The sequence below is a fragment of the Uloborus diversus genome, chromosome 1 (genome assembly GCF_026930045.1).
Source record: "Uloborus diversus isolate 005 chromosome 1, Udiv.v.3.1, whole genome shotgun sequence".
Lineage (NCBI taxonomy): Eukaryota > Metazoa > Arthropoda > Arachnida > Araneae > Uloboridae > Uloborus > Uloborus diversus.
Window position 1 is genome coordinate 256,344,412 of NC_072731.1, and position 26,890 is coordinate 256,371,301.

A 26,890-nucleotide genomic window follows, 5' to 3' on the forward strand; every position below is an offset into this window, starting at 1 on the left:
TTCAATCAGTATATGTTGTAGCATTTTCTTCTTTGCTTGTGCAAAACTGGGTCCCCATTTTCAAGACTTCCCTTCCTACTTCCTTCCATTCTGAAAGCTTTTAAAGGTTAAATCCAGACAGAGGTGCCAACAGGGGCGGGGGTTATGGCTTAAGTTGCACCATCAAAATTTTTGGGACAAAGTTTTAATTTATTTATTTAAATTTGTTTATTTTATTTTTAATTCAAATTAATTTTTTTTTCCTTTTTACATTTTATTTCATTTATTTATTTAGTTTGTGTGTGTGTGTGTGTATCATTGGCGTAGCACAGAATTTTTCTAATAAAATAACAATGATAATTAAAAATAAATGAATAAAAGAAAAATTTTTTTGAAAAAGAAATTAAATAAAAAAGAGAGCTGGAAATAGAAAAGGGATAGAGGGTTGAGAAAAATGGGGGGGGGGGAGGAATTTGCGCCATTGAACTTGGAGGGAACCCTGAATTGAGATGTTAATCGACTAAATGCTTGAATAAAAAGTTTCAGCAGCCCAAAACACAATTTTATGCTTGCGTTTCACAATTTTATGCTTGGGTAAGTTCAGCCTTGAAATGCATTTGTTAATGACTAACTTCATAATTACTTCTATTCGTTTTTACTTTCTTCTATATCTAATATATAGAAGAAAGTATTGGATTCGTGCAAATTTTCGAATTTCGAATTTTGATGGATTCGAACGTTTTGAGGTGTGTTAAGTCCATTTCGCCTATTTTTGGAAAATGTCTGTCTGTCTGTGTGTGTGTGTGTGTGTGTGTGTGTGTGTCACGTCTGTGTGTGACCAGTTTTTGTGGCCGCTCTACAGCAAAAACTACCGCATGAAATCGAACAAAATTTGGTACACATATGTGCCCCTATGTGAACTTGTGCCCATTGGTTTTTGGCGCGAATTCCTCCAAGGGGGGTGGAGCAATGGGAGGTTTTTTGAGTTACGCGTGATTGCTATTCCTCAGGAAGTAACTGGCGGAATCAAACAAAATTTGGTCCATATGTTGCCAGTAACAGGAACAGGTGCTGATTCAATTTTGGTGTCAATAACTCAAACGGGGGTTGAGCTATAGAACGTTTTTTGTCGTCAATTGTGACTGCTGTATCTCAAGAAATAATGAACGGAATGGAAGAAAAATTTATCGGCAAGTAGCCCTTAGTGGGTATAAAAGCTGATTTTATTTTGGTGTCAACAGATAAAAAGGGGGTAGCGCAATTGCCCGTTCTTTTTTTCCATTGTGAGTGCCCTATCTCAAGAAGTAATGCTACGTTCTGGTTGAAATTTGGAATATATGTGAATCCATATGTAAACAGGCTTTGGTTCAATTTTGGCGCCAATCGTGCCAAGAGGGGCTGATTTATTTTTATTATCATTATTTTTTAGCGAATAAAAATAGCTTTATTAATGCAACAATAAGAAAGATAAATCGTAATAGATTATTGTCTGCTTATTTCTCATGGTTTTAATTGTATGGAAATGATCAGAAATACTATCTCAATGATTTAAAATTTTTAACTGTTGCCATCTTATGTTTGTTAAAAAATAAAATATTTGTAATTAATTCAAGCAAGGCTTTTAAAATAACTTTCAATTTTCGCTCTTTGCTTTGCTTTTGCAATAATTCAGACATTGGGATGGTCGTCAAGTTTTTGCATGTGTAATTTTGTTTTGTTGGGAATATTGCTTTCTCGTCAAGCATGGGGAGGGATCAGAAAAAAAAAGAAAAATATAGAAGACAGTTTCGTGATGGCCACAACATACTAGTTGTTTTTGGCAATGATCAAAAAGCTTGTCCCGCTTACCAGCAACAGAGCAACTATAATAAAAGCTTATAAAAACCATCCAAATTGTAACATTTCTTTTATACCCTGTCTGGCCAAGTAATATGTACATTACTAATAGAATGAATGATTGTGAAACAGGGATGGAAAGTGCTCTTATAACTGGATGCAGTAATTTATAGAAAATTCTTTTTATACACCATAATTTTCAAAACAAATATACAATTTTTTCATTTTGAAGAAAGAAGGTTATCTTAATTTCTTTTTGCCCCATATTCCCCTACTTATGTGATGTACAATTTTATAAAACATGTTTATAATTTTTTTTCGATTTTAGGGACACTATTAGTGTTGTTATTTTTGAAGCACTAAATTGAAGAAAATAAAAGATAACATGGCAACTATTGTTAGATTTAGGGGATGCTTAATAGCAATTTATTTCAATTTAAGCAGTTTTGCCAAGTTTCATGGAAGAAAAAAAAATTCTCACCACCAAAATTTTAATGCTTTAAGAGTTTTATTTTATTTATTTATTTATTTTATTATTTTGCTTTAAAACTTTGATACTTGTAGTATTTTTGTAATAAGTTGAAGCAAAAACTAACATTACTTCTGTTATTTTCAGAGTAAAACTACTTGAAGCGGAAGAAACCTGCTCACAGCTGCGGAAACAGCTCCAAAGGCATCAATCCCGCTTATCTTTTGGCAGCCCTCAGCCAATTTCTATGAACGATCATATGTTTAGAGTTACTGCTGAGTCTCCGTTTGAACTGATAAATGAAGCGAAAGAAGAAATAAGATTAATGAATAAACAAGTCAGAGCTTTGAAACTTGATAAGTAAGTGACAGTAGTAAAATAAAACTCTGATAATTCAGTTTAAATATGTGATTTTTGGCCAAACATTTGCGTATGAAGCATGTGGTTTGTTTTTTTTTTTTTTTAAATCAGATTTCCCTTTAAGTAAATGGCAATCAAAGATTTTATAATGCACAAAATTAGCAGATAGTGTTATAACCTTCTTGATTGCCATTTACTTTAGTGCACAAAAGTATTCATTTATTTCTCAGATTTCCCATTCCCATGTTTACATTGTTGCATGTGATTAATTTATTCTGAGTACTCTAATTGGCTCATAAATATATAACTTGGCTCTGTATACATTCTGAGGGCATGCCAACTGTTAAATGTTTCAAAATTATGTCATATTATTTTTCTCAAATTGAATAAAACAGTAAAACCGGTGAAGTTGACCACCCTTGAAAGTTGACCACCTGTCTAAGTTGACCGCTACTTTCAGGCACGGAATTAGCCCTTATCATATAAATCAACCTCTGTAAGTTGACCACTAAAGTAGTCAGTGGCGTAGCTAGACCCGACTTTCGGGGGGGGGGGGGGGGTTACTTCTTTTATATATATATAATATATATATATATTATATATATATATATATATATATATATATATATATATATATATATATATATATATATATATATATATATATATATGTATAATCGCTTGGAATTTTTTCCTTTTCTTCTTTTTTTTTCTTTCTCTTCTCTCTTCTTTTTCTCTTTTTTTTTGAGACTAACTTTTTGGGGGGTTGGGTTTTGTCCCCAAACCCCCCCCCCCTTAGCTACGCCCCTGAAAGTAGTGCACCACGAGTGGTCAACTTACACAGGTTTCACTGTATACTATTTTTTAAAACTAAATGGATAACTATAATTTGTGACTTCTTAAACCTGCTAAGCATACCAGAATCACAATTATGAATTTTATTCCATCCTCCCCTCCCACTTTTTTGCATAAAATGCACTCCTTTGTGACAAGAATTGTGTCAAAAGCAAAATTTTACCATCTTTGATTGCAGTCACTTTTTTCCTGCATTATTTTTCTTTTTCAATTGTTGAAATAAAGTGATCTCTTTTTTTTAGACCAGTAGAAAATGATTGTAAAGAAGAATCGAACCAAGTGAATGATGATGAGAAGGAGAAAGAAGATATCCCTGAAGTATGATTAAATCTTAGTATTTTTGTGTTATTAGATACTATCATAGTTTTATCATCATTATTAAACTGAAATCTAAATTACCTTGCATAGAATTTTTACACATTATTATTTTTTTAAGGACTGCCATGTGTTGTTAATATATGGATGCCTCAGTTGCCAAATCGATTAACTCCACTTAAAAAAAAAAAACATGGTGGAATTATTTGAAACTTCCAAGTCATATACAAGCGAAATTATATAATCTTTTTTTTTTTTGCCAAATTTTAAATATAATTCTAAACATTTGTTCACGATATTAGTAAGAATTTCATTGTTGAAGGAGAGAAAGCTCAGTGATTTGAAATGTTTCTCTGTTGTCATTTTGTATTTGTGAACAAATAAAATACTTTTAATTACTTTTAGTGCATAAAACAGTGCTTTAAAATGGATTTTAAATTTTCCCTCATGATTTTGCTTTTGCGACCAACAAAACTTTGTAGCTGTGATTATCTTCTCGTTCAATGTTTTCCCTGTTATCTAGAAATGTTGTCTTGCTAACGTTTCTTTTACTCAACTCAGTGCTTATCTTTTTGACTCATTTAATGTTTTCCCTTTTTTAAAATTTCATCATTTCCAGTAGTTCCATCACTACTGTGGTTTCATCATTTATGCTACTACAGTATTTAGTCATTTTGTAACAAGTGGAATAAACATCCGTTCTTTTACAGGATGCAAACAATAAGATGAATGGTGATATACAACTAAATGGTGATATAGAAGATGAAGATGAAGACAGCTGTGATGATTCAGATTCTGAAGAAAAGAGCTCTACTGGTAACTTTTAATGGTTTCATTCTTTTGAGAAATAATTTAAAATACTCTAGCAAAAGGTTTTTTTTTCTTTTGATGGCAAGAGGGTTTGATGTTGGCCTTGAATAATAGAAAGAAAAAACTTTTTGTAGCATATAGTTGTACAGTAACAGAAGATTGTCATGACAGCCATAAAAAGAAATAATATAATTCTAAACTGTGTTCTGAAAAAGTTGGGACTTAATAAACATTAGTCTAAAAATGAAAAGTTTCTGCACGTTTGACACATTCAAAAACGTCAGTAATCAAATGGTACACAATAATATCAAATCGAATTTAATGTGTAATTTAAAATTTATTTTGCTTTAAAAGTAGAAGCCCTTTTTTCTACTTTCATACAATGTTATGGAACCTACATTTTAAAATATGCAATCTTTTTGCATCATCTGTAGAAATGTTTTTTTCTTTGTTTTTTTGAAGTATTTTTTAATCTTTAGTTACAAAAACCCCTTACACCCAAAGTGGATGGCATGGCCCCTGAGCTGTCGCAAGCAGAAACGATAAATATGACTAGGATACCATAAAAAAATTCAAATTCTACAAAAGATGCGATGACTTGGAAAAATTTGGGAACCATTTTTTTATAGATTTTTTTAATGCAAAATCTTAATTATAAAAGAAATTCTACATTTGTTCTGGTGACAGATTTTTAAAGTATTGAAATGATATTTCTGTGTAATGGTAATAATTAAAAATATGGCAACTTTAAAGGGTAAGCAAAGGAATTTAAGGGGAGGGGGAGCCAGAGTTGTATTTTAAAAAGTGAAGAAAAAGTAGACAACAGCAACTAATTACGTTTTCTCATAGCAATATCAGTCCAAGGAAAGATTTATTCATCACTAAATTAACAATGGGGTTGTTTCCTTCAGTCAAAAGTACTACTTTTAGTCACTGAAATTGATAGAATAAGCAAAAAAAAATAATAATAATAATAACTTGGACCCAGAAAATACTTTCATTTTCCCAACTGTTATTTTTTAATTAATTTTTTTAAATGTCCGATTTTTCAAACAAGGCATGGTCTTGATGACATCACAAATGGTGCTCTTTGGCGCATCTTTCCACGTTATGATAATCAAGAAGCGAATTAAAATTGTGCTCTACGCTTGCTATCAACCACATCGTTGCCAATACACGTGAGTAAAGATGCAAATTAAATATTTTGCTCTGAACACTGAATGGCATTTCATCATTTGTGATGTCATTGGACAGAAAGGTAAACAATAAAAGCGCACCGATTAAAGTTATTTTTTAAAAATATTAAACTTAAACAAATTATTTAAAAAATGGTTAGAACCTATGTTTTTAAGCATGCTCTTTCAGAAAAAAATATTTTAAAAATTTTGGAAATGACCCCATTGAAATAAATCACTTGCCATGCCTTTATCAAGCAGATAAATACCTAAATGTTTCATCTGCCAAAAATGAATTATAATTTTTAGTTTCTCTCTTGGAATTTTTAGTTTTGAGGAAAGTTTCTCTGAAATTTAATGACCAAGATAAATGATCCAGTTTTATTTTTAAGCAATCTATACTTTTCCTTATTTGCAAAGAAATTTTTACATCATTGCTAAATATTTTATGCCAGTTTTACTTGTGTGTTTATATTTTTCTAACTAACTCAATAAGAAAATTTGGAAGTAAAACTTATATTACTTTATTCATTCTATTCAGAAACTTATAGTGGAGATTTAGCACAGTTGACGCATGATATTTCAATAAAGCAAAAGTTAATTGAAGCTTTGGAACAAAGTCATCAAAGACTAAGACAGATGAGGCATCATTATGAAGAAAAACTTCAGCAATTAGAGCAGAAAATAAAGGATACCGAAAGTGAAAGAGATCGTGTTTTGGCGAACCTGAGCTGTAAGTTTTATTTTTGGTTTGTTACTTCATTAATCTAATAAATATTTAAGCTTGTATGCAAGGCATTCCTTTCTAAATTTGATGATATTAGAACAGTCTTGAAAACAAAATTGATACATAAAAGATTTCTAGAAAAATATATGTTTTTAATATTGTTACGAATTCTGTGCAATTTCAAACTTTCTTTGAAATGATGATTCCAATCTTGATAAAAACACAATGAATTTATTTACAAATATTAACAGTAGAGCAGGTAACAATTGCAGAAATACTTACTTTAGATAAACGGCAAAAAGATTACATTATACTTGATAAAGAGTCTTAATGTCAAAATTGATATATTTTTTTTGTAATATTATGTATGTAAGTATATATAAATTATACCCTTTTATTTCATTTTCATTAGTTTAACAGCTGATAGTTGTTGATATTAGTGTTACCAAATAATGTTATGTAAAATCCTTCACATTTTTGCCAGTTTCTTCTTCTTCTCCTTTTTTTTTTTTTTTTTGTAAATCTTCTGCATTTTTAAAAAGAGAGGTTTACAGGTATATAATTGTATTATGCAGTAAATGCTTCATTTCAGTCCTTGCTTTCTTTTTCTTTATTTTATTCCTACATAGTTCTTAATTTTTTTTCAAATACATTTTCAGCTAAAAGAGGAAACAAATCAGAAGAAAAAGTTAAAAAGGTGAAAGAAGATTTCGAAAAGAAATTGAACTCCTTGCAAGGCGAATTGAAGAAAATGCTGGTTATAAAGAAAGAACACGTCAAAGTAATGAGAAATCAAGCCCAAGCTGAGAGACAAGTTCAGCAGCTGAAAAATGAAGTGACTGAAATGAAAAAAACGAAAGTAAATATAAGTAAAAGTTATATTAAATTCAGAAGCAAGTAGTTAAAAGTAGTATTTCCCCCCCCCCCCCCCCGGAATTAAATTCTGTTGAAAACAAGGGACAGGTATGGTTCAAGGCAGTGGTACCAGTGGCACTCTTAGCACGTGTGTGACTCGGGGTGGGAATTTTTTGCGGTTCACTTCCACCTCCCCCTCCCTCCCCCACACGGCTGCGATTCGGGGTGGGAATTTTTGCGGTTCACCTCCCCCTCCCCCCAACCGGGTGTTACTCGGGTGGAAATTTGTTCGGTTCGCTTCCCCCCCCCCACGGGTGTGACTCGGGTGTGAATTTGTGCGGTTCACCTCCCTCCCCCCCACGGGTGTGACTTGGGGGTGGGAATTTTTGCGGTTCTCCTCCCCCCTCCCCCCAACCGGGTGTTACTCGAGGTGGAAATTTGTTCGGTTCGCTTCCCCCTCCCGGTTGTGACTTGGGAGTGGGAATTTACGAATACGACAACCAGCAACGGGCTGTGGGCCCTGCTAAACTGGTTTTAGTCAATTTACAATCCCCAGTGAAGATCAATGGCCCTCTTAAAACTGTCTACTCCCTTGCTCATTACCACCTCTTCCAATAAGCTGTTCCAAGGTTCCACTACCCTGCTATAATACTAATTTCTCCTGATATCAGTGTTAGCCTGAGATTTAAATAGCTTAAAACAATGACCCCTTGTCCTGTTTTCAGTGCTAAAATTTAATGCCCCATTTACATCTTTCATTTTAATAAATTTAAACCACTGAATCATGTCCCCTCGATCTCTTCATTTCTGCGGTTCACATCACCCCCCCCCCCCCACGGGTGTGACTCGGGGTGGAAATTTGCGCAGTGTCACCCCTCCCCCCCCACACACACCCACATTACTGAACTGTACTCAACCTTTTTTTTCCCCTTTTGAGCCACATGTACTAGCAACCACTTTCCTTTTCTCAAATTCTCTTTAAGTTTAGTACCTCACGGTATGTCTGTAAAAGAAGAATGTAATGTCCCCAACTGCTCACGAAGCATTTATGTCTTTATGTAGTACAATGTGCAGGTCAAAAAACAAGCAAATTTTGCTTTTTAGAACACACAAATCTAATTTTGTTCATGTAACGGGGATGTCTAAATTCAAACTTCATTCTATGAACTCAAAATTCCTATGTAAGTCCAATAAAAGTAATGAAAAATGTTTAGTTTCCCATTATTTTCCAGTCGTAAAATTTACATTACTTTCCGACCATGGATGCCCATATGCAAAATTGTAGGGGGTGGGGTCTCAGATATTTTCCCTATGGTTTAGCAGGATACTTTCCCCATAGAAAACGATTTCAGTACAGATTACAGTTATTAAAATTTGATATTTTTAATAACTTATTCACTATAGACTGGAGAAGAAATGTTTTTCTATTTTTGCAAAGAAAAAAGTACTAAAAGCAAGGAAGTTCTAATTTTAAAGGATGGCTTGAGCCCCCCTATATGGGCGCCCTTGTTACTGACCTAATGCAGCCAATATTTGGAGATTTTTCTTTTTGTCCTTGTAATTTTGACCACCAATGTGTGTGCTAGTCCAGTGTGCCAAAAAGTAACAAAATTGATGGAAATCAATGCCTCTATTTTGTTATAATATAGATTTTAAATGTTTTACTGCGATTTACCATTGTTAAAAAAAACGTCTTCCTGATCTTACCAACAGAATTGTAGCTCAGAATCCTGCAATAAATTAAGATCACATATCATGCAAATTTGCGTCAGAATTCTGCTGAAGAAAATCAGTCATCAAAACGATTGATTTTGGGCCATTGGAGTTTGAACTTACGACTTTTACATTATTGGCACGACGCTCTAACCAACTTTCCCAGTGGGTCTGTTCCTAGATGCTATGCATTAAAGCAATGCATAGTAAAAAACAAAGTAAATGAATTTTTTTTCAATTTAAAAAAACCGAATGTGAATTTCTCTTCATTTGTCACCGAAAGTGGTGAAAGAAATCTCAAAAATGATACTTTACTTATGAAATTTGATTAAGTATTGAAAAAGTTATTCGCAACTCCAACAAACTATTGGGGGCGCTGCAGTTATTGTCTAATGGCGGATGAAAGAATTAAAACAAACGCACGCTGTAACGTATAAATTGCTTCTAAACTTAGGAAATGACAGAAATTTTCGTTCGCATGTATGATTTTTTGTTCTTTATTCATTTGAAAAGATTTTTTAAAGTCTTTTTGTTATTCTGACCCATGTAGAAAGAGATTAGAAATCAAAAAGTATTACGAAAGTAAAAAATTAATGCAGAACACGCAGTAAAATGTTCTGAAGCAGCCATTTTCACGATGTTGAATTCAGAATTCATGAAGTTTTGGTTCGCATTGAACAGCATTTTCATTGTGTACAGTTTCGTGACATTTCCGGCATTTGTTGGTAATTTTGTTATATAGTACTCATACGTGACAAGACTCTCAAGAGTAACATTTAACACTAGATAATTTATTTCTATGACTATATGATTGGATATCAAAAGAAATCATCATGCATTTAATTCATTCGTCATGGAAATGATTTAACTGATATGCGAAATCTTGTCAAGATACATTATTCTTTCACATAATACTAAAACCATAACCCTAAAAACAGAATTTTGGCGAAACTCTTCCACCGATAATGACAGCTTTAGCAGAAAAATAAAGTAAAGTTGGCCCGATATTTTAGCGATAAAAATTCCACGCTTTCATTTTTTATTGTTCAAATTCTTAACGTTCCTTCTGGATTTTTCAATCTGTTCTACGATAAATATTTTCAAGAAAATTTATTTGCATACTGTCCATTTCAGTTGGATGCTGTAGTAACAAAGGTTATTTAAATCATTTATGTGGAATTAGGTTAAGGAAAAGAGTAATTTTTCAGCACGGCCCTAGTGTCCAGGGTTGGCCGAATTGAACCCAATTGGGTTGGACCCAATGGTTTTTTTTGAAAAAACCCATTTAAAAAAACCCATTATTTAGCCCACTTTTGGGTTTTTAAAAATTTTCTGAGAAGTTTTTAAAAAAATTAATATACAGTGCAGAACCTTTTATCCGGGAACCAAAAAACCGGGAAACCAGAAAACCAGCAACCTTTTGCCGATTTTCCCGCCATTTTTAAAAAATGCGCATTTTCGGCAATTTTTGAAAAGTTAAGCATTTTTTTTTTTTTTGAAATACCTAAAAGAGTATGAGCGGTTTCTTAATAACTACCATATTACTCATCTATAATTCAGCAAAATGTTTACAAAAACGAACTTCAGAGGGTTATCCTTAACGCTGGGCAACATTTCCGAAATATTTTCTTGAATTAAAAAAGTACACTCGTAAGTCTGAAATTTTCGAGTTTTATTCCAACTGAATACTAAAAAAATGAATATTGTCACATTCTAATGCAATATTTTATTGAATAGTCTCTAATTAACGCCGTTTAGAGCGTAAGTGACGTCGAAAAGGCGCGGGAAACACCGAAAACCAGATTTGCGAATTTTTTGTATAGTTGATTGTGGAATCTAGAAATCGTTAAACGCATGACTCATAAATCAAATTTCTATTACTTAATGCAAAAGCAATAGTTATCAATAACTACCGTAATCGCAAACAACAAACCTTTACAAAAAAAAAACGCTTCCCTGAAAACAAATTCTTTTATACATTATAGTAGAAAAATTGCACATTTATGTTCAAAAACTCGTTTCTTGCCCTTCCCTTCATTTTCTATTGTTTTAAAACATGGAAAGTGGTTCCAGACCCCCCCCCCCCCCTTTTCAAAATGAATGTTAGGGTCCCAGGTCTTATGGATAACTTTTAATAATAAGCATTTCAGAACTGTTTCCTTCTCATTTTAATATGTATTACTATTTAGTATAGTAATTTAAGTCTCATAAACAAACGGTCAATAACGCTTTTTAGCGATCCAGAAAACCGGGAAATTCAGATATCCGGGACAGCGATGGTCCCGAACTTCCCGGATAATTGGTTCTCTACTGTACTTTCACAGTTAAAACTTCTTTTTTATTTGTTCTTCACCACAGACAATGAACATAAAATATGAATTTTGAACTTTAATAGTATTTCTTAACTCTTAACGGCATGAAAAAAATACTTCAAAGATTTTAAACAAATGTATTTAACTTTTTTCTTTAACTGGTCAATAAATAACTCAAATTATCTTGACCAAGTCCTGTCACGTCTGATTTTATCAATATTTGTAGATTGTACAGAGGAAATTAATCAAGTTAAAAAGGCTTTCATGTGAATTATTTTCTACTAACCAAAGCTAACAAATCTCGAATAAACATGAGGTATATTTTTTAGAAATAAACAGATTTTTCAAATGGTCGACAGTAAACAGAACAGGTACAGTATTTTCATTATCTTACGAAAAAGTAATATTTCTTACTCTGTAGACAGACATAGAAAAACAGGCAACATAAAATTCAAATAAATGTCTTGATTAAGCTGGAATTCAGTAAAAAGGGATTTAAACTACTTGAGGTTCTACAGTAGTTTTGCATAACAAAATGAAATACAATAAAGTAAAATGCAAAAAAAAAAAAAAATGTAATTAAAAACGAACAATAGATTTTATCACTCGAGAAGTGACTTTGCCTTAACTGTTGGTAATAATGAAAATTAAAAAATCGGAAACTTCACCATTTTTGAGTTTTTTCGTCTTTTATACTTTTCTTCAGAAAACGCTAAATTTTAACTAGTTTTCCAGCGTTTTTTACCTGAAGACAATTTTTGCACTTTGTCCCTATACTTACGCTACAATATGCTACAAGTACCCCACATTTTCCCTAAAAAAGACAAAAAAATCCACATTTCTTTTAAAAAACCCAACTTTAGTTGGGTTTTTTTGGGTTTTATTTAAAAAAAACCCAAAAACCCTGGGTCCATGGGCTTTTTTAAAAAAAAACCGGGTTTTTGCCAACCCTGCTAGTGTCCAGTAAATGTTGTTAAGTCCGCTTTTTTCATCAAATTGAAAAACTGATATTTATTCAAATTCACTCAGAACAAGATAAATAAAATGTGTACTAACAGTTTATATCAGATATTTTTGATGTTACGCTGTTGCGGATGACGATTCCAAATGATGAACTACGCAAATAAAAAAATAAAAAAAACACATAACAAACTGTTTGTTTTGCCCAAAATGAACAAGTGGAACGCAATATTTTAGTTTTTTCGGCAGATTTGTAATTTACCGCAAGGTAGCGTATTCGAGCTCTGGAGTTGCGAATGGCATTGTCAGAAAAAAAAGAATACGTTTGATAGCAAGCTATTAAAATGCTTAATCTTGTATTACTATATACATATGAGACTATATGGATGCTTCACTTGCCAATTCGATTAACTACATAAAACAAAAAGTTGAGAAAAGTGAAGAAGAAGATAGTGCTATCCATAGGAGTGAATGGGCCCTCATGTTACATTTTCTGCCATCGCAGGATCAGAAATGTACTGAACCAAAAGTTTGATATGAATTCCCATGCTAAGCATTGATTAACCTGTTCGGGACGGCAGTCCTCGGAAGATAGCGCTCCCTCAGTACGGCAGCTGTTACATGCGTACTGTGCGCACAGGCCGGGGCAATTTATCCCGCTAAGCCTAATACGCAATTTTGGAAAATACACATACATAATAATGGACAAAATGTATACTTTAAGCAGAAATGAAACCATTTTTTATTGTATGATAAAATATATCAAAATTTCAATCATAACAAAAAATTGGATGAAAATAATTGATATTTAACAATACAAATGAAAAATATATTGTTTTTTACAATAACTAAAAGCACCAAAATTAAACAATATATTTTCTAAAAAACAGGAAAAATATTTGCGCTTAATATTATGAAATACTTGAAGAATATTGTAACAATTAATATTTTAAAGCCGCATGAAATATTTCAAAGCACAGATAAATGCGCATTGAGCATTTTACACTCCTACGTAGTGTTATGTCTTTTATTCTGCTTTGAGCAAATGACACATCTCCGTCTAAGTTCTTTGCCTTCTTTTTCAGCGTATGATTTTTGAAAGTAACTACTGTATGAAGAACTCCAACAAAAATAATTTATAGTTGTTTCAATGTGACCCAAAAGATCCATAGCTGGATCAGTCATAAATTAAGATATTTCCTCTTCGGAAGGTAAAACGTGTTCACCATGGCTACCAAATGAACATAAAAGTAAAACCCCTTGCTAGAATATCTCCCCTCCAATATCATTATAAATGGAACCAAAACTAGAAAGAGCCACTTCAAAATGAGTATATGTTTCCCTTCTCACTTGCGAGCACATGTTTATATTTTCCTTCATGAAATCCAATAAATCACAGACACTTGACAGACCCCATTCCAGGGGCGTAGCTAAGGGGGGGGGGACAACCCCCCCCCCGAAAAGTTAGTCTCAAAAAAAAAGAGAAAAAGAAAAGAGAAGAGAAAGAAAAAAAAAAGAAAAGGAAAAAATTCCAAGCGATTATATATTTATATATATATATATATATATATATTATATATATATATATATATATATATATATATATAAAAGAAGTAACCCCCCCCCCCCCCCCCGAAAGTCGGGTCTAGCTACGCCACTGCCCCATTCTGACGTCAGACAGAGAAATACTAATACAGGAGAGCAATCATTTGAACGGAACATGGATAAGTAACGCCATCTAATAGTTAACATTTCATTCCAAATCTAAAACGCAGAATAGCGTCGTTAGGCCGGTTGCGTACTACTTATCGTAACGCATGGATGCGTTTTTTGTCTATGAAGAACCACCTTGCGCTAACGCAAAGACGCGTCGTTCGTCCCAAACGGGTTAAGCACTATTAAAGCAGAAATGAGGATTTTTTTTAAAGTAGAGTTAATCAATTTGCAACTGAGGCATCCATATAACAATCCTCATATAAATAATAGCCGATGATCGAGTAACCTGCATGCTTCAACCATGAAACTCGCGCCACGTCATGATAATTTGATAATATGTTTTGGTAATGTGTAACATGCAGGGAAAGGCTTTATTGTGACGAGGCTGAACTCGATCCGGTAACTTAACTGTTTTACTGGTAAGACTGTCATTTCAGGGGAATGAAGAAACAAAAAAAATGGTTGAAAATTAACGCTATCCACTGTAGTTAGGGTTAAAATTTCAACTATCAAAATATTACCAAACAGGCAATTTCTTCGTTCAGATGTAGAAGAGTAAGAGCAATTTTCACCCGTCATACCTTGACGGGCAAATTTCTGGTAATAATAATAATTTTTCATAGGTGAAATCTCCCACATTTTAAGTTATTTCTTCTGCAACTTTTTAGGTAATCTTCTGCATTTTACAAATTAGGGATTGCATACCTGGAGTAAGGTGTAGTTAAAAAAAGTTTTGAGAATTGTGAACTGAAAGCTTTTTGAAAGAAATAATAATAATCACATTACTCCAGGGATGAAGGAATTCTAAAAGATGTTAAGCGAAAATATACGAAAATTAGTTTTTGCAAGTATGTAAAAAGTGCTGTATCCGTTCTCAAAAAGTAAGAAAAATCAAGCAATGAAGACAAGCTGAAGCTTTTTGTTGACACTGATGTTCACAGCTAACTTTGACTGCACAGTGGTCCTAGCTATGACTCTACCACTATGTAAAAATTTATATTTTCCCCTTTTTTTGGGGGGGGGGGTAAAATTCAGATTACTTTTTATGTACAGTAACCCCTCGTTATATCGCACTTTTCGGGGGACAAAGAAAAAGAGCGATATATCCAAAAGCACAATATAACGGAGGTCATTAAAAATAGTTATAAGTCCAATACACAAGTATATTAGCATTCTTTCTTTTTGACATGATTTTCTACTGGTTTCAATGTAGTTCACAAATGTACTATCACACCTATTGAAATTTAATCAAGATTGAAATTGAAGTAAATTTTCACTGTCAGAAAGTTAAAAACATCAAATGGCAATGAAGACGATCTTTCTGAACTACTTTGGGATAAGAGTGGGCATTCCAATACCTTCTAATTCCCAATAGACTTTCTAATCTGTTTGATTTACTGTAGAAAAGATGTGAAAAGTAAAAGTAACCACATTGTTTACAGAAAACTCTTTTGCTGTCCAGATCATTCTTCCTTTGATGCAAATCCTGGTTTGTGCAACCAAGCACAAATCTTTTCTGTACTAAAAGAAGGGCGTATGTTCTCTTCTGCATGGGCTAGTATGTCACTTGCTTGGTGTCTTTCACTCATTGTAAAGGCAATGTATCAATACAACAGATGTCAAGTAGTTTACAGACTATCTTAAACTGAAATATGCTGTGCAAGTATGTACATTTGGATAACAGGAATCGCTGCTGCTTTTCCAGCAAATTCAGAATAGCTTCCTTTTATTTATTGACAAAATAAGGAAGAAAGAGACCTTCTCTGAGCAATACCATATGTTTTCAGAAATGGTTTCAAACTTGAAGCAAAGTTTTTTTTTTTCTTATTTTAGGCTTTAATATCTCGGGAGACAGAAAAAAAAGAGCAATATATCCGAATGAGTGATATAAACAAGGGGCTAATGTATTTAAAAATTAGTCACTTGCCTTTCAGTTCTATAAGTTGTTTTGTAATTGTTTTATTTGTGATGCGTCTTTTGTTAAATGTATGAACTGCTCAATAGGTAAGACTGATCAATAAGATGAAAGAAGACACCCAAAGGCACTTAAAAGCTGAACAGAGGAGAAATAAAGAAATAGCGCAGCTGAAGAAACAAGGCCGCCAGAAAGAAAATCAAATACGTTCTTTAGAGGCTGAAAAACGGTTAAAAGAAAATGTTTTGAAGAGAAAGCAAGAGGAATTGATGGCTTTGAGAAAATCTGCTAAGCCTATGTCGGATCGTGTAGCGGGAAGAGTGCCTCAAAATAAGGATATGAGTATGATCGCTATTACTTTTTATTCCTCTTTATTTCTGAAATTGTAGTACAGTGAAACCTGTGTAAGTTGACCACTTGCGGTGCAGTACTTTGGTGGTCAACTTAGACAGGTGGTCAACTTATAAAGGGGGTAATGATTTTTTTTTTTTTTGTTGTTGTCATTTCTTGCACCATGTATTCATTTTTTGACTAATTGACACTTACTCTTTCCGTTCAACTCACTTTCATTGCTTAACATTACTTTGAAACAATAATTTAAAATGTTATTCAAATATTTTAGGAGGTTATTTTATCAGAATGACGTATAATGTGTCATGTAAATTTCAAATTTCAGTAAATTGATCAAAAAAAATCATTGTTTATAAAAAGTTATTTGATATTAATAGTTCCTAAAAATTCATAGCTAATCAAAAATAACAAATTTTTCGCTTTTTTTTCTCATATACATTTAATACATTTATAACCATTATGATCTACTTTTCAACAAAATAACTCCTTATTGAAATTTGGTGCACTTATTAGACACTAGTTTTGGAAATTCCATATGTGTCACTAATTTTCTCTGGACTTCTCCCTTTCAATTAATTTTAATATCTGGAAAAAAATACTTTGAACTTTTCTACTGACACATGTTTTCATTGAACAGAGAGTACAAAAGGTAATCTCAAATAGAATAACAAAAGAAAAACAATTTTTTAGAATAAAAGGATTCTTAGTAGTTTTTCAATGTGGGGGTTAAACTTACAAGGAGGTTTAGTTATGCTGCTGTTTTATTTAGTTGGTAAAATGCTGGTCTGGCATCAAAAATATTCTTGGAAAGATATAAGAAAAATAATAATAAAATAATTTGCTAAATTAAATTTTAAAAAATAAACCAAGTGGTCAACTTATAAAGGGTTTTTTACAATACTCCGAACCAAATTTGGGGTACATTAGTGGTCAAGATAGACAGGTGGTCAAGATAGAAAGGTGGTCAAGTTACAGAGGTTTTCCTACATTATACAAGATAGGACTAATTCCGTTCCTGACAAAAGCGGTCAACATAGACAGGTGGTCAACTTACAAAGGTGGTCAACTTTACAGGTTTTACTGTACTATTAATCAGGATTGCCACGCCTTAGGGAACCTGAAAGAACAGGATAAACACAGGGAATTTTGAAATTTTCCTCCGAAACCTGAAAAATACAGGGAAAATATTTTTTAATAAATTGGAAGTGACAAAAATCAATGTCCAAATATATAAACTTCCAAAATATAATTTAATTATATTTTGGAAGGTCAGGACCTTTTATGAAGGTCAGAAGTAAAGTAAAATAAAAAATGGTGATTTTGCTTTTTTTTTTTTTAAAGTAAATATTAAAATGTTGATAATTTAAACAGATTTTTTGAATTATTTTAATTGAACATGCATCTTAAATTTCATGATAATTTAATTTAGAGTGTATGAAATAAGTCGTCGATATTCATATACACTTTTAGGTCCAAGTAAAGAATAGTTAAGAGAAGGCTTTTTTTTTTCTTTCAACTTCCATAAAAAGTTAAATATATTCAATCACCATGCTATTATTTCAGTTACTATAATTTTTTATGAAATTTCCCTTATTTATTTATTTTTTGTTTCGATTTTATTCCCTGTGGTGAACTTATCAAAATATCAATGCTCTTTTTCAAACATCAGTGTTCGGTCGTTTAAAATGTTTCATTTTCGCACAGGAAATTTTTTCCCCAAAATTGAGTGGCAACCCTGATTAATGCATTTGTTAAATTCAGTTAAAATGGAACTTTTTATTTTTTTTATCTCTCCAATCCCATTATTTATTATTTTAAAATTTTACTTTTAGCATTATTTGAGGGAAAAGATGCGATTAATATCAAATACTGTGCGTTAATCAAATTATAGGTTCTGGTGGGGTAAAGTGGTCATCAAATACAGGTATTACAACTTAGATAAATAATTAATGCAGAAATTTCTTTTAAAACTTCAAATTGTTTCGTAGATATTTTACATTACAAAAATGAGCAATACATTACAATAAAGAGCATGCTGCACTGCATTTTCGAAAGAAAAAATATGATTTAAATAGCTTAATGGCATTTTCTTTTCGACATGTGTTAATGACCTGGGTTGAGATAAAGTGGTCATAGGTAAAAAAAGTTGATCTAAAACCATTATAAATAACCATAACTTTTTTAATGCTCAACACATCTCGTTCTTTTGAAGATTTTAACTTGATTTAAATACATTTTTGATGGTCGACTATGGTGAAAAGATTGTTCACCAAGAATTTAAATCATATTTTTACTCCTGAATTTCATCAATATCATCAGGAAAGATGTGATAGTTTGCAATGTTTTTGTTTTTTAGGAATATATTAAAAATAGGTCTGAATAATGTCTAAACTACCTAAATTACATAATAAGAAAATATTACACGTAAATATAGTTCCGAAAAAATATTACTTAATTAAAAAACAAAAGAGAAAAAATTATCAAGCTTTATCTATTTATTCAATATATGTGAAATATTTCTAATTCTAAGTTTCTAGTTTTTACTAATATTTAAAAGCTGATTTTTTTTTTCCCCCCGAGAGGAAAAGGGGTGGCACAAATTATTCTACTAGAATAAATTGAAAGCCATTTTTGCAGAAAAAATTCTCTGATTTGTTTCAAATATTATATGATTTCAATCTCGCTGTAATACAGTCGATATGCAATATCAAATTCAAACACAGTTGAATTTAATTCAGTTTACTTTAAAAACAGTAAATGGTTAGTAAGTTGAATATATAACTGATATCTGCCTCATAAGTGAAGATTAAATGATTTTGAATGAAGGATATATGTTAAGCTTAACCTATGACCACTTTACGCCATCTTACTTAAGTTGTTTGAATATATTATATAAAATGAACCACCTCATAGCTGTTTATGCAGACGTATTCTAGAGACATTCGAAAAGCTACCTGCACAACCAATCCGCTAAAAGTTTTGATAATCAAAATTCTACAAAGAAATTAAAAGAGGTGTTCAGATTTTCAAACGTTTCATGTGCACACAAAACAATTTTTTTCACAAAGTAAAATACTGCCAGTTTCAAAATTTTGAATTCAAAATATAGTTCCTAATTGTTAAAATCTAAGTAAAAAAATTACCTTCATTTCATTTATTTCAAATATATACAGTGGCTCCCAAAAGTTTTCGTACACCTACGACTTTTTAATGAAATAGGCCCTTATCCATTGGTTAGATTTAATATTTCGAAATAGGTATTTTATTATAAGATCTATGATCTATTTTTAACAAAAGTGCTTGAAAATTTTTAATAAAACATTTTACTAAGTTATTATTTAGTAGAGTATCATGCAGTAACAACAACAGCTTTTAAACGTCTGGGAATAGATTTCATTGTTTTTTCTTTCTTTTTTTGTGCAATTTGTGAGTAAGTGTTCAGCCACACTAAGAGTCTTACTGTTTCTAGTTCCCTTTTCGTTTCAATGGTATATTTCCATAATCTAGCCACCAGATATCTCCAAATATGTTCCATTAAGTTTAAATCTGGCGATCGAGGAGATATTTCTAAGCTTAAGGACAAATTTTGAGGCACCAAACGCGAACGTGTACTTCTTATCGTTATCTTGGTAAAAAACAAAGTTGTTTCCGATTAACAAATTTTGGGCTAATAGTTTAACATTTTTTAAAAAAATATTTAAATGAACAGCATAATTCATTATTTCACCAAAAAATTTCAAATTTCCAAGTCCTGATGCTTAGATGCAGCCTCACACAAGAACACCTTCACCGTCCTGATTAACTGATCTAACTAAGTTCTTAAGATTAAATTCCTCTTTTTTTTCTTTCATTTACAATTATACAATAATTTAACCCAAAATGTTGAATTATTTTCATCTATGAGTAAGACGTCGTTCCAAAACTTTTGAGCTTATTTGTCATTGATTTTACAACGGCAAGCGTAAGCTTAACTGTTTTTCGCACGAGCAAGAAAATTTCTGTGGGAAGAGATCCCATTTGATCCAGCTAATCAGAAAACTTGGCGAACAATTTTAGGTAAAAAATAAACGTAAAATGTTTCATTCAATTCTAGAGAAACTTTTTCAGTTCTGAAATGTGTATTTTTAGTATTTTTTTAAACTGTAAACCTCCGATCACCCTTTGTTAACTTTGCCAGTTGACCTTTTCTTACCTTGTTTTCAATCCGATTCTTGTCTTTAAAGCATTTTATCAAGCTTTTCATTATAGAATGGTATAAATTAACCAATTTAGATATATTTCAAACCAATTTACTACTGTGAAAGGAAAAAAATCAAATTTCGAATCCTGCCATTTTGAAATAATAAACAGAATATTAGGGAATAAATACACAAAAATTAAAGGCAAATGACTTTATAGTATCACTACAATGCAAAAATAATAAAAAAAAAAACCACATATGATAATTTTAATTATGAATTTATTCGAAAATATTTCAGTGTACGATTATTTTTGTGGCGTATCTTTTCTCTGTCTCTTCATTTTTTGATAAATTTCAAAAATAAAATCTGGCAATATTTTGAAAAAAAAAACTATTGTGTTTTATTCAGAATGGCATAGGAATGGTGTGAAAAAAAATTGGATTTCATATTCGAATTCAGTTTTGCGTTATTTTGGTTTTACTACAAAATTTCAAGGTGTACGAACACTTTTGAGAGCCACTGTAGCTCTTTTTTTTATTATTAATGACGACTTTACCCCATCGACCACTTCCCCCACCAGACCCTGCTGTCTAGCATGATTTGTGTAATACAAACAAGTTCAACTTGGGGGGCGGGGGTTAATGAAGCAATTATCAGCAATGAGGTAAGACACTGACCTGTGCCAAAAATTCACTCTCAAAATTTATAGCCCTGCTGTACAAATACCAAGTAAAAATTCATATTCCCCATGTAGAAAATTACTGGACTCAATCCCTCACGAACTCAATAATGTTGTCTTAAAACGTTGACCGAATCAATTTTGTGACCAACTTTTTAAAAATCTGATGAAAAATCTTTCCAACGGCTACATCTGATATATGTTAGCAATTCAAATGGGGACGGTTGTCAATTTGTATGATTCTATACTTGATACAAAGCATTAAAGTTAATTTTTTCTTTTAGCCTATGTAATTAATCGACGGGATCCATATTTTTCTCCAAAAGTTGCAAAATCCAGGTGGCAAACAGTTGAGAAATGTGTAAGTGTATATTTTTTGTCTATTAATGTAAGTATTTTTGAAATTTCTATTGTTTTAGCCTCACAGAATTCTACATGATTATGACCAAATGGTCCCACAGGCTATAATTTCAAAAATCAATTTATCGTCTCAAGTTGAAATATTGCTCTAAATGTTTACATTTTATTACATTTCAACAAAATAAAAGGTTTTAATTAATATCCTACCCCAACTTATCCAGGTTGCTCAACCAATCCTTCAAGTGCTGGATTGAGTTGATGCTTTTGGTCCATGTTTAAACGAGATATGTCCGGATTCAAAGCAAAGCTCTAAGTTTCTCTGATAGCAGTAAATTTGGAGCGAAAAACTGTGGCGTAGGTTCTTAAATTGATATCTAGATGCCGTACTACTTGTTTTCATGTAAATACCACTGCCTGTTCCTTGTGAGCCAGATTTGTTTTTCTGTGGGCAACTGATCAGGGCTCGAGTAGTTTTACTATTCATGGAGTCAAGAGCCAGTTAGCACAGCAACTCTAGGTTTTCATTGTGCTTCTTGAAACTAATTTTCAGATCTTTATTAAAAGTTACATAACTAAGAGCCATGCAAATGTGATGACCAGCGACAGGCTCTGGGCCCAGCTAGGCTGGTCCTTAGTCAATTTACTGGTCCCCATTGAAGATCAATAGCCCTCTTAAAGCTATCTCCCTCCTTGCTCATTAAAGCCTCTTCCGGTGAGCTGTTAAAAGGTTCCACTACTCTGCTTTCTAATTTGCTTTTCTTCCCAAAGACAAGGACTGGAGAGTCACCTCAAGAAGAACAATATCCTTGTATTGTTTTTAATCATAAGCACTCCTGATAGTTTTTATAAATTTAATTATTAACTATATAGACTATTTAATGACTTCAAAATAACATATACTTATTTCATATTGGATACCTCTGTATTTCAAGTGAAATTTCTTATTAACTTTTTTCGTAATATTTTGTTAATAAGTTCGTCTTTAAAAAATATATATATTTTATTTATTTATTTATTTTTTTTATTATATGCTGCTGTCAAAATTGTTATCAAGTTCTTGTACTTTTATTTGCTTGAATTAAGGTGTTCATTAGGGTGGTTCAAAAATACATGTAAAAAAATGTTTCTCCTAGATAACAGGACACCCCTCAATATTTTTAGACTTGTGGATAGTAACATGCTGGAAGAATTTCAGCTTCCTAACCCCCCTCCCCCGAATTTCATATGCATGGGGAAGGGGGTTAAAAAATATATATTGAACTAAAAAAACTATGCTACATATTATAATGCACACTATGTAATGTGCATATACATTGCAATAAAATAATTATTTACATAAAAATAGTGGGGGAAATTAAGCATTATGGCATTTTCTATGCTACGGCTAATATTAAATTGAAGGGTCATTGAGCGCCCTCTTAGAATTTGAGTAAGAAGCTACAACTTTTACAGAATAATACTATTAGTAAGTCTAAAAAAAATAGGGGGTGTCCTGAACTCTGGCTGAAAAAGTTTTTTTGAACCATCCTAGTGTTCATTTCATTTTTCACATTTTTCACACATTTCATTTTTCAAATTTAGATTAACCAGCTAGTAATAAGCAAGCAAAGTGTTAGCTGCACTGAAAATGAAATGAACCGTTACTTAACAGTATGTATATTTTATATTTCTTTTGAGTGTGATAAATTTATGCTATATAGTACAATACATTAAATCTAATGGCAAATACTTTATTTTTACAGGAAAGAGAACGTTTGACTCGAAAATTAGAACACTTAAAACGGAAAAGAAATGCAGCAATTTTAGAAAAAAAAGTGAGTTGTAAGACTTTTTTTAATTTCATTTCTGGTTTTTCGTTATTTCAGAGGTTCTAAACAGAAAACGGTAGTTTGTTACATGTATCAAATATTTTCCTTTTGTAGAGCCAAGATATAATTCAAGATTATGAGGACAACATGGAAACATTAAAAGCAAATATAGACTATTGCCAAGAAAATATTGCTGAGTGCCAGTCTACCATCGTACAAGTAGAAGAGGCAAAGGTGAGCAAGTTTTCTGCTGCAATGTGTTATTTTTAATCTTTATGATGTGAAGGGTTTTTTTAATTCTCTGAATAACTCACATTTCAGCATGGTTCCCAATGGCTTTTTTAAAGTCTAGTGAGATTTATATTTAAAGATATTCGACTTCTTTGTACCCAAGTGGTCAGCGTCGCATGCCATGAAACAAAGAGAAACATTTTATCATTAAATCTAATGGTGGTTTCTTGCATGTCCCTTTCACAACTGCAATTATTTTTGTACTTCAAAACATTGCAAAGAAAAAAAAAATGTGTTTTTTTTTTTTTTAATTTCTTTTTTTTTCTGCTTTTAAACAAAAAGAAATTTGATTATTTAAAAAAAAAGAAATATTTAAGGGAAAAAGTTCCGGATTTGGGATTTTCCAGAATTTTGGGATTCCAAAATTGGGGACTCATACTGTGTGTATGCACTTTTTTCTGCTATATTTTGTGTAAGGGTTTTTTTTTTTTTAATATATTTATACTTTGACCCTGTTAATAGTTTTTGCCCCACAATGTCTTAGTCGATTATTATTTTTTAAAAGTTATTTGTTGTAACAATAGCAAATGGTTTTGATCAAATTATTTATTGTTTTGTCTGGTATAGCTTTGTCCTGTCCCCCCCCCTCCCTCCACCAAAAAAAAATCAAATAATAATAAGACCTATTATCAGTGACGTACCTAGCATGGGTGACATCTGGGGCGGTAATTTGTAGTGTCACCTCCCCCCCCTACATACGCAAGAGGGGGAAAAAATGCAAACATGAAATTTATACAATTTTCAGAAACAACATTTGTGTTATAATGAAATTTCAAGTGGGCTCAAAAAACCAAATAAAAATGAGGGGTCTGGGGCTTACCCCCCCCCCCCCCAGAAAATTTTTAAATTAGAGCCTTAAAAATGCATTTCAGCTTCATATTTTAAAAACATTTGCAATTCCACTTAGGGTGTCACTCCCCAGACAGGTGAAACCTGGGGGCGGACCCCCCCCCCAACCCCCTGTAGTGATGCCACTGTCTATTATATGTATCTCACAAGTTTGGAAGTATTCTATTATTGTACTGAAATTGTATGTTTGTTTTATTGCATCACAGTTGGATATTGATTTGGTTGACATTGAACAGTTTGTGTCGAGCCTTCCTGTTCAAGAAACAAGATATATGTTGGCTAAAGCCCTTAATATGGCAATTAATCAGGTATTTCTGTTTTTATTGTTATTATTTTGATTGATCTATGTTTTTGAAGTAATGCTGATCAATCAAAAAAAAAAAATTCTTGTTTGTTTTTAGTTTAATGAGGTACAGTAAACTCCCGATTATCCGCAGATTAAGGTGGCACAGTAACTGCGGATAATTCAAATTATAGGTAAAAAACGATACTGGTGTGTACAATAGCTGCAAAATAAGAATAAAACTCACACATACGTTTAAGTTATAGCTAAAAGCAATAACATTGGTTGAAAAAAATATTTGTAAAAGCTAAAAACAAACTATAATATAATCATAAGTCATCACCGTTGAAGAAAAAAAAATTGTGAAGAGACCAACGTATAATCTGACCTCCGATAATCGGGAGTTTACTGTATCAAGATTTGTTCTTTGCTTAGTTGATGTTGTTTAAACTAAATGATTTTATTTCAGCATTAAAACATACTTTAAACAAAATAGGGTTTTTTAAAAAAATTATACAGTATCCGCCACTTAATGTGGTGACTTTGGGACAAATATAATTTGATAACAATAACCGACTGATAACAATAACCGAAAAGAATCCAGGAGACACAAAATAATGATTTTTTTCCAATTAAGGTGCATTTATTTTGGCAACCTCAAATTAAAATCACAATGACTCAACTGAACACATTTTTAAATTATTGAATTAACAGAATGGAAATATCTGAATTATAAAAAGTTAAAGCTAAATTATGCAGTATTTATTCACATAGTAATAGGTGAAGTCAAATATGACCGTTTTTCCTGACATTCGTAAACCAGTTTCAAAGCACATTCAGCTTTTCTATCTTTTCCAGCATGATTTTTTTCTTGTTTTTTAAATTTTAATTTAACTTCGCTTTGTTTTCAATCTCGACACAATTCTTTAATAGTTTACAAAGCAATGGCAACAATGGAGGTCCTATATCAATGCCATATCCAACGACTGAATCTTTTTAGGTACAAAAGAAAGTTTTCTTAGGGCAGTCAGTGGTCACTGGGGGGTGAACTTTCTGTAGCTTCATTCCTAGAAAAAATTTTAACTGCTATTGAAAACTGCAAAATGCTGCACAGAAAGTTAGTCTCATCAGGGTTTGCCTATGTATTTCTGTTAATTGAATAACAATAACTGGGAAAAAATTAAAGTTTATGAAAAAGTGATAACAATAAACGAAGAAACTGATTACAATATCCGACTTTTTTAATGTGTGTTAACATACAAGTGTTCCGGGACTTCGTGATTCTGATAACATTAAGCGAATGATAACATTAACCATGATCACATTAAGCGGCGCCTACTGTATATCTTTATTTTCCTTTCTTTTATCATCTTAATCTTTACAAAATACTTTATGTAGTTAAATTTGATTTGAGAACATTTCATGTTAGATTTGACCATCCACCCCTAATTCACTTCTCCCATTTTCTCTAATCAGCACCCCCCTTCTCCCCATACTGTATTTCCTCCCAACCCTGAGACACTACTTTTTGTTCCAGCAATATTCGTTATGCATCTCCTGGATGTTTAAATTAGTTCTTTTTCCCACTAGACTGTGTGTGTGAGACTTTTGCAATTTGCTAATCATGTATTACTTGAGGGTAAAATTAGTGGTTGCTAATGGCAACAAGGTGACTAAATGAAAAAAAAATGGCGATTAAAAATCACCTGATGATTGCCACTAGAAAAAGTAATTTTGTGACCTGAAAGTATTCAAAAGGCTTTATGTAATAGGTAAAATCTTGTCCACCAAATTCCTTTGAACTGATTTTTTTGGGATTCAGTGTTGATCCTGGTCACAAATTTTGTCAAATTTTACGTGGTGTAATAAAGTACGAGAGTTTATATATTTTTTAGACACTGCAACTGTTCCAAAAGGATGCTGCCATGAAAGAAGTGAATGCCAAATTGGAGCAATCTGCGAATAACACCCAGATGCATATGCAGCTCCTTGAACAGCTCGTAAGAGACGGGGATACTGAAATCATTGACTATATTATGGACGAAGATCCAGGTATTTCTCTGTTCTTATCTGCCGAAAGGATCCGAATAG

The 26,890-nt window shown here is 32.1% G+C and overlaps 1 protein-coding gene across 1 annotated transcript in view; it reads left to right on the forward strand.

Annotated features, from left to right (window-relative positions):
- Nucleotides 1–26,890, forward strand: part of LOC129227028 (kinesin-like protein KIF21A) — a gene marked incomplete at its 5' end in the record, with an annotated part of 122,588 nt that overhangs the window by 44,170 nt on the left and 51,528 nt on the right. Inside the window, 12 exons of the mRNA XM_054861667.1 lie at nt 2,432–2,644; nt 3,742–3,817; nt 4,525–4,630; nt 6,341–6,532; nt 7,186–7,385; nt 16,087–16,339; nt 21,493–21,569; nt 23,150–23,218; nt 23,311–23,382; nt 23,491–23,610; nt 24,723–24,824; nt 26,695–26,851. Of these exons, the coding sequence (XP_054717642.1) occupies nt 2,432–2,644; nt 3,742–3,817; nt 4,525–4,630; nt 6,341–6,532; nt 7,186–7,385; nt 16,087–16,339; nt 21,493–21,569; nt 23,150–23,218; nt 23,311–23,382; nt 23,491–23,610; nt 24,723–24,824; nt 26,695–26,851 (1,637 nt within the window). The remainder of the gene's footprint in view (nt 1–2,431; nt 2,645–3,741; nt 3,818–4,524; nt 4,631–6,340; nt 6,533–7,185; nt 7,386–16,086; nt 16,340–21,492; nt 21,570–23,149; nt 23,219–23,310; nt 23,383–23,490; nt 23,611–24,722; nt 24,825–26,694; nt 26,852–26,890) is intronic.